The 14595-nt window shown below is 32.5% G+C and overlaps 1 protein-coding gene across 2 annotated transcripts in view; it reads right to left on the bottom strand.

The window, feature by feature from the left end:
- LOC145276739 (uncharacterized) overlaps positions 1-14595 on the bottom strand; it is a 187873-nt gene that overhangs the window by 48307 nt on the left and 124971 nt on the right. Inside the window, exon 3 of one of the 2 annotated variants that reach the window (XM_080127964.1) lies at positions 8679-8717. The exons of the other annotated variant lie outside the window; for it this stretch is intronic. Coding sequence (XP_079984090.1) covers positions 8679-8717 — 39 coding nt within the window. The remainder of the gene's footprint in view (positions 1-8678; positions 8718-14595) is intronic. 2 annotated transcript variants of the gene reach the window in all.

Raw genomic sequence — 14595 nt, 5'->3', positions numbered from 1 at the left:
CCAGTAAAAGTTTTATTAATCCATCTATTATATAAAGAGCAACTGTCTGGCTAAAACTTGAAAATGCACAACAAACACTCCAAAAGTTGGCATTTTTTTAAACCTCAGATGTATAATATCTAAAATAAAAAAGGATTATTTGGGAGTCAAACGGTTATTTATATCATTTAATGTTATTAAGACATACAAACATCTTTTAATATTATGTAAAAGAAAGTGATTGATTTTTTTCATTGAGTTATTTCCCTTATGCCGATTCGAGTTGTGTGTGTATGCCCAGAGAGAGGAATAGGCTGGGCGAAGAAGAAAGAGGATTGGGGAGCAGAGGGGGAAAGAGAGAGAGATAGAAAGAGAGAAAGAGAAATTATGTTGCACTTTTGCTTCAGGTAATGCTGGGTAGACCTGTTGGATTCAAAATAAGTAAAGCAGAATATATATATATGTGTGTGTGTGTGTGTGTGTGTGTGTGTGTGTGTGTGTGTGTGTGTGTGTGTGCGCGCGCGCGTGTGTGTGTAATACATATAAATATATTTATATATATGTGTGTGTGTAATATATATATATATATATATATGAATATATGTATATATGTAATATATATATATATATACATATATATATATTAAATATGTAATATATGTATGTAATATATATATATGTAATATATATCTGCAATATATATATATATATATATATATATATATATATATATATATATATATATATATATATATATATATATATATATATTACATTATTACATACAATGCGTAAATCAAAAAACATCAATAGCAAAGAAAAAAAAGTATTCGGTATTAAAAATTTTTTGCTTTTCCAAAAAGAAAAAGAGAGAGAAAATAGGAACTGCTATTTTTATGGGCTTGTAAAACAAAATGTGTTTTCTCGAATTTTTATATTATACTTTTCTGCAAACTTACTCCTGAAATATTTCCCCCTCGTTATATCTCTATCGTCAGACTATTGTAAGAGTATAGTGTTCAGGCCTCTGATCCATAACTAATATTTGATATCCAGCATCTGGAGAGAATTCAAAGACTGGGTACTCAAATAGTGCAGGTTTATCTAATCTGACCTATGAAAGCCGATTCAAAAAGTTTAACCTTTTCTCCTTTGATTATGCGGTCATCTCATTTTGTCCTTCAACCTCATCAATTGTAGGTAATTATGATATACCTCAGGATCTCTTATTCACTCTTGCACATAAAAGAGGTCTACGCCGATACCACAAGAAACTATTTCACCGTCGACATTTCGATTTAACTGAAGGAGAGCCTCTTTCTCAATCCGAATTCCTGGACCTTGGAATAGACTTTCAAGGGAATTAATAAATGCACCAACAACACAACAATTCAAGGTGAATTTAGACAAGTGCTCGATTACTGCATCCCCTTTTGTGTAAATTTCTATCACCCTTTCCTTACAATTAAAGACGATTGTTTTATTTTTTTTTTTGCCAAATAAATTGAATTAAATTGAATATTCGGGATTTAATTGAACCCTTTATCTAATCACCTTCTTTCGTTCCATTAGTAATTTGTAATTGTATTCTTAGTATCTTTCGCAATGGATAAAAGTGCTACGTACGATCAGTTATGCCTATCAAAAGTAAAATTTATAATGATCGGTTCATTAGTCTAGGAGTGAATCGTGTAAGTACAAATATATAATCAAATAAACATAACTATAAATATATACGTCCCTAAAAGGAGCGACGTAATGCATGTAAGGGAGTTAACTCTCTTAATAACTTAGGAAGTGAATCACAATAAGATAGCTTTCATAAGCTGTCATTGAAATAAAGCCAACAAGCATAACTAAACATTTAAGCGATAAAAACATCATATATGCTCCAGGCAAGTCTTCATAGTCATGTGGTAACATTTTGGCATACAGATAATGTGGGTAAGGGTTCGAATCTTGCCATAGTCAGCCACGCAGAAGAGCTGTAGATACGACGAAACATGGATAATGATATTTTTACTTTATAAAGACAGAGATGATGTCTTTTATCATTCAAAGGTCAAATTATTAGATTTATAACAAACAGGCCATGATTGGCATTTATTTATTTCACCAGGAAAAAGAGAGGGGGGGGGGAATGAAACATTATCAGTGAAATATAATGAACGCTGTTCCAGAAATGATGAAATAAATTTATATAAATCAGTCACTATCTTCATCATCATCATCATCATCATCACCATTACTTTGCATCAGTTCTTCACATAAAAATGCTAAAAATAGAAAAATGAAAATTGTTTTTCACACTGCATGCTTGATTGGTTCTCAGAGGTATAAGTTTTTTTTTTATTTGTTTTGTTTTTTGTTGTTTTTTGTTGTTTTTTTTTTTTTGAAAAAAGGAAAGAAATCACCAAAAAATTCTATGCCGCGATCATACTTACTCTACGTGTCCTGTTAACGTCTGCTTTATAGAGAAAATGTGAATAAAAGACACAAAACGAGAAGGTACACTTGAATGAGGCATTCACTTACTACACCAGTACGGGAGAGGTAGAAAAAAGGGAGATAATTGACAACGACAGAATTGTATACGTAATCTGGTCGTCATATCAATGACAGATTAGAATTTTTGAGATGACGATTAGAAATTTCGACTATTTGGACTATTCAGACTACTGTTCTCATCTCGTCTTCCATGTTATTCTCATAACGTTTCAGCTTATGTAACCTCCAGCCATCTTCAGGACCAATAGCATAACTGATAAAAGTATTAAGTAAGGTCAATTCTAAGTGACAGTTTTTTGGGAATTGAAAGTTTAATCTTCAGTGCAGACGATACTAAGAATACAATTACAAATTTCTTAACACTTCTACCTGGTCATGGCTAACAGAATGAGAGCAAGCTACTCCCATGGATTAAATGAAAGGTTCTGTTCAAAATTTCGTACAGATCCATGAGTGTGACTAGATGCACCTGAAGAAGATCAGAGATTATATCAGATTAATTTGTATCATTTGAACCGTTTGGACTACTATTCTTATCTGGTGATGTGATTAGTCATCGATTTATGTATGATTAATGATCGCCGGAATTAGAGATGTATTGTATATATTGTATATGTGATTAAGTTTCAGTTTTTGTGAGCAGATGTTTGTGCTGGTGAGATAGTCGACCGATGTCTCCGTTCAGTCTCAAGAGTCAGAGTATGCCTCCACCCCCGTAAAGATAACAATGCGAGTAATTGCGATCCCCAACCAATCCCCAACCACACCTCTTTTGAATTGACACTGCTTGAGTACAGTGACAAGAGGAAGTGCTAAACGACTTTTTTTTCTTTTTTTTTTTTACACAGTGATCACCACTTATCAAGGCCCGGAAGCTACTCAGGGATAAGGGTTATTGCAAGTACATTAAGTTAGTGAGGAGATTTGCTGAAGTGTTTACTTAAGGGGGCGGTTCATTAGGAATTTGTTAACATTGGACTTGAAGACATCCAAGTTGTAGTCCGGAGGGAAGCAGGCAGACGGAACAGAGTTCCACAGGCGTGCAGTTCTAAGAAAGAAGCTTTGTTCATGGAATCCGCGTTTTGATTTAGGCACAGATATAGAGTGGGGGAAATTTTTCACAGTGGATTCAGCTAGACGGGTGTTTTTCGTGAAAGATTGGCGAGGGGGGACCAGAGATTGGAGTTCAGACGAGCATCTGCCATGGAAATAACGATAAAACAAGGACAGGCTCGCAACGTCTCTTCTGTGGGAGAGAGGTTGCAGGGTAGAGAAAAGGGCATCCCCCACTAAGCCACGAAGTCTATTTTGTACTCTGTCAAGGCAGGATAGGCTCCTGCCCAGATATGGCAACAGTATTCCATCCTTGGACGTACTTGGCTTTTATATAGATAGAGAATTGCATCAGCAGTGAGATATCTTCTGGAGCGGTAGAAGGATCCCACCATCTTTCCAGCGACTGGAAACAATGCCGAGATAAGCAGAGAGCACATACAGCACTTGGAATTTCCAAATGGTCACCCATTTTAGCATTGACCAGGCTTAACATTGCTTAACTTTAGTGATCTTACAGGAACCGGTATATCAACATGATTAAGGTAAGATAGTACTTCCTTACAAAAATAAATAAATAAACTTGTTAACTAGTTTCACAGGTGATTTTCCTGGATTTTTACTGTTTTATTATATTTTTAACAATGGTTGGGCAAATTGTTAAGAAAACAGGTCTCGGTTGTAAGTTTTTTTTGCAGGGGGGGGGTAAATTAAGTCAGCTTCTCGGAGGACTCAATTTAGTATCATGCATTTTCAACTTCCGCCATTTAAACTGCAAAGCCTAAAATGCAATCAAATTTCTTTGAAACTCATTTATTTATTTAAGGAGATATTTTTATTGGCCAGATGCACTTCCTGACACCAATCCAACGAGGTGATGTCAGTGCTTTTCTAAAGATTCCATCTTTAGCTGATTGCTGGCTGTTCTTTATTGTTTACTAAAAGTATTCAGAGAATTAAAGTAATTGGTAGCGCATCAGATAAAACTGCTAAGTAATAAGCAGTTCGGAGTCTTCTAAAGGTTTAAAGTAATTTGGAATTGTATTCTTAATATTGCTCTATCAGATCAATATTAAGAATACAATTACAAATTACTTTTAACTTTTAACCGACCTTGGCTGACAATGAACGCGAGCTACTACATGTGGATTCAATAAAACGTTAAGTTCCAAATTCTGTATGGATTCTTCAAGTTTGATATGAAAAATTCTGAATTTGATAAAATGCATATAAAGAAGGTCAGAGATTAGATTGGAATATTTCTGTTGAAGTCGGGGAATCTGTATTGATTTTCAAATGGGATCCTTTATTAAACTAAGGGGGTAATATTTTCTCCTTCCGTCGGCCATGATTGGGGGTAGAAGTTTGAAGTAATTTGCGATCCTATTCATAATATCTGTCATGCCACTTAACGTAAGAGATGAGTACTAGTAAAATGAAGTTGTAACTGGCACTCTTTTGGAGGTTGGCGGATCAATCTTCAGTGCAGACGATACTAAGAATACAATTACAAATTACTTAATACGTATACTTAATCATGGTTAATGAAACAACATGTTATCCCCATGGATGAAATAAAGGATTCCGTTTGAAATTCCATACAGATTCCCGAGTTCACCAGAAAGATTTCAGACTTTGACAAGATACACTTGAAGGTAGGTGGAGGTTACATCGGCCGAAACACTGTGAGAATAACACTCAAGATGAGAACGCTAGTCAGAATGACCCAAACAACACAACAGAAATTAGAGAGATATAAACCAATAGTTCAGACAAAATCAACACTTATAAAGATGTAATATGCTGAGAAATTGTAAAAACAAAAAAAAAAAAATATAGGGAGAATTTCTGAATGGAAAAAAGAGAGAGAGAACTTTGATTAATTTATACTTACTATTGTTTCTTTTTCTAAAGAGCGAGTTTATTGACAGCAAGAATAAGGATGAACAATGCTATTCCCAAAATACTTACTATGGTGGTCCTTTTAGGATATGTTTAATACAAAAATGTGAAGTAATGAAGATTAGATTTTAAGAAGAAACAAGAAGGTACAAACGTTTGACTTGAGCCCAAACCAGGAATAGCTTCATTCTTTGAAAGAATTTCAAAGTAGAGAATTGAAGAACACCAAAAGACAAAGAGAAGACAGAATTACTTTAGACAATTTACTCAGATTATTTGACGAGAGAAGTGAAGGTTATCTGAACACAGAAGACAAAAAATATTTTAGACATTTTTTGATTACACAGAAATAGTAAAAGTTTCTTTTTAAATGAACCAGAAAGTTTGGATTCTTACAACGACAAGACACAAAAAGGAAAATGGACTTGATATATATATTATAAGAAATGGTGATTTTTTTTAAAATATATGATTGCCCTAATTACTTCCCCTTGTCTTTGACTGTATTAATAAATTCAGATTACAACAGCTTGCATAATATATTTCAATAAATAATTATGTGAAGAAATAGAAAATGTAGCTATAACTCTTTTATTGCACATTTTTATCCTTTTAGGATTTTTTGCAGTCAATTATGAACAATATAGTCTTTTGTTTATTCGATTATTTTTCAGAGATGTTCAGAAAATTGATAAAAAATAAAAATGACTTGTAAAATCTTGCCGGAATAAAGAATAAATAAATAAAATAAAATAATGAGTTTGGAGTGTTTTTTTTTTCTTTTGTCAATGGAATGCCATTAACCAGTATATATCCTCTGAGTCTGGAAACATATTTTCATTGAGCTTATTTGAAACAATTTGATCGATATTATAAAAAATATGTACCATAAAATGTATATTATTTTTTGTTTTTTGCATAATCTAAAGAATATATATATATACACACACACACACACACACACACACACAAACATATATATATATATATATATATATATATATAGCATTCATCCTCTTTGTCCCCCCCCCACCAAACTTTGAAATTGTCTGTTTTTTCCAAGGAAAATATTAACTCTCTCTGATGAGTTGTTTGCTGTTTGTATGCCGTTCGATGAAACACGTGTAAGACAAATTAAAATATTATGAAAGAAAAAATATAAATATATATATTTTTGGGCTTTGAAATGTAAATTGATATATATGCTCTAAAAGTGTTAAAACGTTTTTATTGGGCTTAATTAATTGTGCCAATTGGAGAAAAACATATTTATATATATTATTAGTACATATTTGATAATTGAAAGTATGAGGGACACCAAAAAGAATTATATATATATATATATATATATATATATATATATATATATATATATATATATATATATATAAATAAGGGAGTAGTCACCAACAATGTGTATTTTTTAACATTATTTTATTATTCCGTGTCTTGGTTTTTCATTGAAAATTATGTTTGCATCATTGTAATAATGTTTTTAAGTCATTGAAATCGTTTTTACGCGTTTCAGACGTTCTGTGAAGCGTCCTCGTCAGAAATTATTTTCAAATGTGTTGACGAGTACGCTTCACAGAACGTCTGAAACGCGTAAAAACGATTTCAATGACTTAAAAACATTATTACAATGATCCAAACATAATTCTCAATGAAAAACCAAGACACGGAATAATAAAATAATGTTAAAAAATACACATTGTTGGTGACTACTCCCTTATTTAAATATACATCTTTCTTTCGTTGGAATTTATATATATATATATATATATATATATATATATATATATATATATATATATATATAATTTGATTTATAATGATATTATATAAAATCAAAATGAACAGCCATGCAATATCTATGGTTTCAAACATGGGTCATTAGTATTTGACTGAAGAAAATACAATATAAAATTTTTATTTCTGGGCAAAAGAACATGTTTTAAACCATTAGTACAAAGGTCTGAATTTATCAAGCACTTGTGTAGACGATCCTTCTCTACAGCTGAAAAACTGACTGATGAAAGCTGTGGATCTCAAAGTGTTTGATCTATACAGCCTCTAACAAATTTTTTAAGTCGTTGACATCATTTCGTCTCTAATACCCAAATCTGGACAGAATGTAGCACTATCTCCCTCAAGCAATGTCTTTTAACTAAGAGACTTCGCTTGTTTGGCGACACTGCATGCTGTGACCCAGGAGAGTTCATCCATGAAATAATAACTCCAGAATCATTCCAAGATTGGCCAGCTAAAACCATGGTTACTCACCATCAAAGTTGGCGTTGAACCTAGCTATGGTCCACAGGTCTACAGTGTTTGCTACTGATCCTGGGATTGGCTATCCATCACTATCATGGCTACTGTAGACTGTTGTGCATGGTCTGCATTCATCTGGAATGCTTTGTGTTCAATGGGAGGAACTGGCTCAACTCATCCTGGATTAATGTTGTCTCAAATCAAGTCAAAGGTATCACATGAATAGTCACATTGATTTTGTATATCACAAAATAACGAAATATGTAATCTGAAGTATATTCTATAGTTCTAGACAAAGGGGAGGTAATTAGAACAGTAGTTTTGAATACCATGTATTAAATGTTTTAAAGATGTTTAGCAGAACGATGTAATATAATTTTGACACATATTAGAGAGGAGAAGGAAGAAGAGGAGAAAACATCTTTGAAGCATACACTATGGAAGCATTCTTTGAATAATGATGCAGGTTCATAACTTAACGGAACTGACAAGGAATGAAGGTAGACATTAAAAAAAAAAAGAAAGATGTTCAACAGAGCAAAGAGTGAGATAGGAAAGAAGGGTGGATAGTCTTGCCTAAGACATGCCCAGATTAGCACTCACCTAAACGGCATTCTATTAATTCGTGATCAAGAGTCAGAAAAGAAGGAGAGCAAGTGTGCAGTTCTATCTAAACACATGCCAATCGGAACTCACCTTTTAGATAAAAGATATTCTGCGACACCTGGATCTAAGATGTTGCAGGTAAGAGAGGTTCGGCGAGTGGGTGGGTGAGTGGGGTTGAATGTAATTTAAATTAAATGGAGGACTAAACAGCTCTCACGCAGAAGATACAGCCACAGGTGAGCGCCCACGCACACACATACATATGCTCTCTTGTAACGATAAGGTCTACAGAGTAGGGTTTCAGGTAAAGAAGGAACGTATCAGATTAGATCAGAAGATGTCAGCTAGAAAATACTTACTACACACACAGTTTCTATGTATGTTGTAGTGGTGGCAGTCTAAAATACAGGAAGATAGAAAAATAAATAAGTAACTCTTGGCTTTCTAAAATATGTTTTCGTGTATTTTTACGATATGAGAAAAGCAGTTTACTTTTTAAAAAATTCTTTTTTTTTATTCTTAATTTCTTTGTTTTTTTTTTGTTTGAATGATCCAATTTTTTGTCAGGAATACTCCAATACCACTATCCTGGGTATGTCACAAAACTACATCCAACTGTGAGGGCCCCAATTTAGAATGTTTGATAATATAGTCACCCATCCATATCCATTAACACTACTCCAAGGTCCACTCTGGTTGGAGTTATAGTACCTGTCATCTATTTATGTTATAAACAAGGGGAGGTAATTATAGTATTTAATACAATTTATTAAATATTTTAAAATGATATTAGTAGAATAATATAAGATTATTATCGTTTACAGATTATTTGGCTTTAAATTTTTTAGATGAGATATTGAGCAACAATGTTTTACTTTTTGTATGTTGTCCAGATTTCTACGACTGATTTAAAGTATTTTTGCACTGCTAAATCAGAAAATGGCATCTGTTAATCTCTTTTGAAAAAAAAATCAGATCTTGCATCAAAATCGATTAAATTCTTTCTGATTTTTTTGAGATAAGGAGTGATAATTTGGATTATTTAGGTTATACGAACTACTGTTCTCATCGTGAGTATTTTTCGGCTGATATAACTCAGGAATTCTTTTGCCCAAATTTGTGAATTTGTACAGAATTTCAAATGAAACCCTTTATTTAATCCAACAGGTAACATGCTCTCGTTCCATCAGCCATGACCGAGTAGAAATTTTAAGTAAATTAAGTATTTCCCATTGTATTTTTAATATCACCTGCACCGAGGATTGAACCTTCAACCTCCAGAAGAGTATCACCCAGGACTGAATTTTACTTAGTACTTTATCTGTTATGTCATGGGCATCTACAAGTTTAGCAGAAAGATTCCCAAGTTTGACACAGTACACCTGCAAAAGGTCAGCGGTTATAGCGGTCAAAACATTGTGCAAATAACACTCAAGGTGAGAACAGTCGTCTAAATAATCCAAATAATACAAACTATTTGTTTGCAAATTAATATATGAACTGAATGTACAAAACATATGTTTTTATGTTATAAACAAAGGGAGGTAATTAGAGTTTTTAATACTATTTAGTGTGTGTTTCAAGACGCTATTAGTAAAAGCATGTATGACTGTTTTGATATATATTCTACTATCATTCACAGAGCCTTTGTTTGCAAAGTATACACACCTACAAAACAGATTGATTTATGAACAAATTATATGCAAAACATGTGTATGGGTTCAACATGAAATGCCCAACAATGGTTGCAAAATCCAACAACTAATCAACTCCAATAGTCATAAACTCCTAGAATATCAGTGTAATAAGTGAGGAAAATCATGGTCACTATTTGAATGTGGTAATTGTTTTAAGTATGCTAGTTAATAGTAGAACATAAAATTGTATGAATCAATATGGTAGCCGATTCTGTTTTTGCCATTGGAATAGACCATGTGAAGTTATCCAACATCCCTAATTGAAAGCTGTGGTATGGAAATAGGTGAATTCAAACTTGGCATACCCAGGTCGTCAGTCAGTACCATTATCCACTTGACCACAATTCATTAGTCCAGAAGTGGAAGAAATCTTGAAAAGTTGAGCCTAGAATTAGAACTGAGCATCCAAAAGTGATACAGAGCAGAATGATCAACATCTCGTATGGCTTTCTTTGTCTGATCGGCAAGCTAGTTGTCAACAATTACTGAATTAATGGTCCAATAGTTGTGCACAGTACATTGGTTCTTGACAAATAAATTGATGCCAAAGAAGCCTGTTTGTACATTTACCTGCAATTATTTATAATAAAATGAGTTTCAGCATTTGTTTCAAACAATTTATTTTTTCTACTAAAATCATGAATTGTTTCATTTTCTCAAATATTAATAATTAATAAATATTAGATGTTTACATACAATTCAGAAATTACGCCAGTAAACTAGGAAATTACTTTGAAACCTCTACATATTTCCAAGCAGGAAATAACTAGAGTTATCTACCCCTGAATAATTTTGTTGACGCAATGCACAAATGTAACAGAGCACGTATGAGCGTGTGTGTAAATATCAACAGCAGCCAAAGGATAGATGACTAGCAAAAATGTTAGCAGCAGCAGCAGCAGCAGCAGCCGTTTGAGCACTATGCAAATTAGCAAGTGTGCGCAGGCTTACGTTAGAAGAAAAAGAAAAAAGGACAACATGTGATCAGAGAGAAGCTAAGCGCATGGCAGGAAAGATGGATGAGAAAATTGCTGGATATGGGCGTCGTGTGGTCAAGCGGATAAGAAAAGTGGACCAGGTGAGATGGACATGTGGCCCCATGATGGCGGCAAGAGACTTTTAAGCTGGTGTCACGATGGCAGGATTTTGTTAATACCATGGCAGACAAAATGGACAGTAAAAAAAAAACAAGAAGCAGGCATTGTTTGGAAAGTAATGGTAATAAATGCCTTTTGCTAAAACAGAAAAAAAAAAGCTGAGTCGGATTTATTTATTTTTGTTTTTCCTTTGCAACAGTACCGGATGGTGTGGGAGAGTGGTTCGAAATGTAACAAACACAGTTCACGCGTAACTTCCACATTACACAAATACAGGTAACCATGTTGGCTTTTGCTTTGAATATAATAAAATATATTGTAAACACCAAATATCTGTTAGACATTGCTCTTACTCAAGAAATGACATAAATCGTGGGTTGCATAGTAAATAAATTGTTTGCTTGTAATGCTGAAACACATTTAAAAAAATTATCCTTTTGATCATTTTTTTTTTTTTTTTTTTTCAGTTTTACATATTTCTTTGAGTTAAAAAGCATCAAAAAGTTAATGAAACACCGAAACGTCGAAATAGTGACCATATTTTCGTGTGGCTTCAGTTTATTACAGCCACAACACCGGAAGTAAACCCTAATGTTATCATGCAGTGATAAAATTGAAAAGTAAAACAGTAAAACTACTCGTTACCTATTAAAATACTACAAAATTCTAATAGTTTATGACAATTAGAATAGCCATATGAACATCGGACTATTTGAAGGAAATAATACAACGCTTTTGGTGCAAGTCCAGAGTTTAACCTAATTAAAATAAAAGAAGAAAGAAATTTTTTATCATGTAGGTACTTGTCACGGATCGAAAATTTCATACTCCAAAAATTACTTAAATTGATCAAGTAGTGTTTTTAACTAAGAAAATCAAATTTTATGAGTAAGCGAGACGCTGTGTCTTGATCCACCATGTTTAATGATAAAGGGAGACAATTCAATTCAAGCTACCAATATCAAAATAAGCCTTGTAAAGGCTACAATTTACTATTAAAATCGCTAAAATCATTAAAAATTATTTTATATATCTAAAAAAAAACCCTTCTTGATCAGTGTATGTGATTTTCGGAATATAACATTTTCGTTCCTTGATGGGTATGTCACAAATATTTTTCTCTATTTTCGTATCTTTAATTAGGTTGAACCCTGAATTTGCACTGCACTTTTTTATTCGTAGGTCATTGTAAAGAAGTAAAATATTTGCTTTTGGAAACTTGTTCATTTTTCTTGTCATTAAACTAAGATTGAAATCAAAAAGCAAAGAAATATTAAAATCAGATCCCAGCTCTGGATATTTTTGAGTGAAAAATCTTGATTGTGTCTTCAGTTTAGGCAGCCATTTTCGTTTAAGGGAAAGTAACTCCTCCTGACTTATTGAAAAGTGAAGCTATAATTCTTTCATCATTTCGTGCATTCATGATATGCAAAAATAAAACTTATTAATGTTCATATAAACAGAAGTGCAAATGTCTTAGTGGCTTGAAAATGGATGACATTCACTCTGCTATTCAACTTCCTTCTTGTACAGACCATCTCTCTTTCTCCTCCTCCTTCTCCTTCTCTACTTCATATAAGTCCATACAAGATGATCTACATAAGAAATAATGCAAATGTGTCATTAGTCTCTGCGAACTGAACAAAAAAAACAACAAAAAAACTCTGAAAATGTGTTTCATAAAAGAAAAATAAAGATAACAAAAAATTAAAATTTTTCAGGTCAGATGAATGCAAAACAAAATTGTAAAATGAAACCAAAACAAATATGTATGAATTTATATGCATGTTTACTTTGGATATATACACTTCATAATAGTCAATAGTCAAGATTGTCTGCTCTTTTTCATTTCCGGTTTCTGCTGTCAATCTGACTGTATAATTAGACATGGTTAAGAGGATATGAGAACCATTCTAAAACTATAGGGGAAGGGGTGTGGGGCTTTCACGTTATCTGAGAGGAAGATAATCATTAATCAGAAGGAACCATATCTGGCTTATCACTGTCGTCCCATGTGCAAAGCAGAAACCGAAGTCAAAAAGAGCAGATAATCCTGACTATAATCGTCATAAGTCTTGCCGAATCTAATTATTTAACTACATATGGATATAAATAATTATTTAACTACATATGGATATAAATAATTATTTAACTACATATGGATATAAATAATTATTTAACTACATATGGATATAAATAATAAATAAATAAACTAAGAAAACTTTTATTGATTCTGTAATAACAAATAATGGATGTTTATATTAAAGTCATACTAAATGTTTGAAAGTTCCTGCATCTTTTTCTTAGACCAGTTCTGCTTTGTTAAATTGATGAATTCATTTGTTGTAATGGCATTCTATGCGAGTTCAAATCAGATGCACCAATGCATAATATCTCTATTTATACACAGTTAATTATGTGTATAAGTTTATATATTTGTATATGCAGGATTCACCCCTAAACTAATTAACTGATCATTATGAATTTTGTAAAATGTTTTGTTAAATTGCTATATAGTGGTATATGCAGGATTCAATCCTAAATTAATAAACCGACCATTATGAATTTTCAAACATAACAACTAGGCGTAATAGGTCATAATATGGGCTATATTTAGTTTAACTTTGTTTGATACAAAAGAGGTAGAAAAGTGAAGAAGCCCTACGGGAAAATTGTATCTGTTTTCCTGGAAAATGATTGAAGAGAGTCTGGCAGAAGAGACCAAATATATGTCCTCTTTGTTTGGATTTGAAACTGATGGAACCGATGTTATCCTGCTTTTCTGTAATCTCTCTCTCTCTCTCTCTCTCTCTCTCTCTCTCTCTCTATATATATATATATATATATATATATATATATACATACATATATTATGATGTCTGAGGAGTAAACAACTAAAATATACTTTAAAGACATAATTTTACTGGCTTGTTGGTTGTGAATGAAACATATTTGTAATGTGAACATTAAGAAAATAATAAACAGAAAAACTTGTCTTTGTAATCCAGTGAATATATATATATATATATATATATATATATATATATATATATATATATATATATATATATATATCAGTAGGAAGATCTGCCGTTGCCCAGGATTGAATGACGAACTCTATGTTCTCTTGCCCATAGAAAAGATATGGACGAACGTTTTCTACTCAGCTATGGAATAGCAACGTGTGTTCATCTCATCGTATACAATGAATTGTTTGTAATAAGTATTGTTTCAGCATTAATTAAGCCCATAAGGGTGGATATGCCGTAAAATATACATATCAGTTTTACTAAATAATCAATTAAAGTTTGTGTAGGTTTTTTTGTTTATTTTCATAATAGGTAACTAATTATGTTTGGCGAGACGTATGGCCAGTCCTGTGTATATAAGTTTTTATAGAATGTAACAAAAGAGACTTGCGAGCGTGCATGCTAGAAATGCCTAAATGAAAATCTTCTTTTCCCGCCCTTTTTTTTTTTTTT

The sequence above is a fragment of the Euprymna scolopes genome, chromosome 5 (genome assembly GCF_053919585.1).
Source record: "Euprymna scolopes isolate OS-2025 chromosome 5, ASM5391958v1, whole genome shotgun sequence".
Lineage (NCBI taxonomy): Eukaryota > Metazoa > Mollusca > Cephalopoda > Sepiida > Sepiolidae > Euprymna > Euprymna scolopes.
Note: the sequence above shows the minus strand (reverse complement) of the source record. Positions and strands in the feature narration are given on the sequence as shown.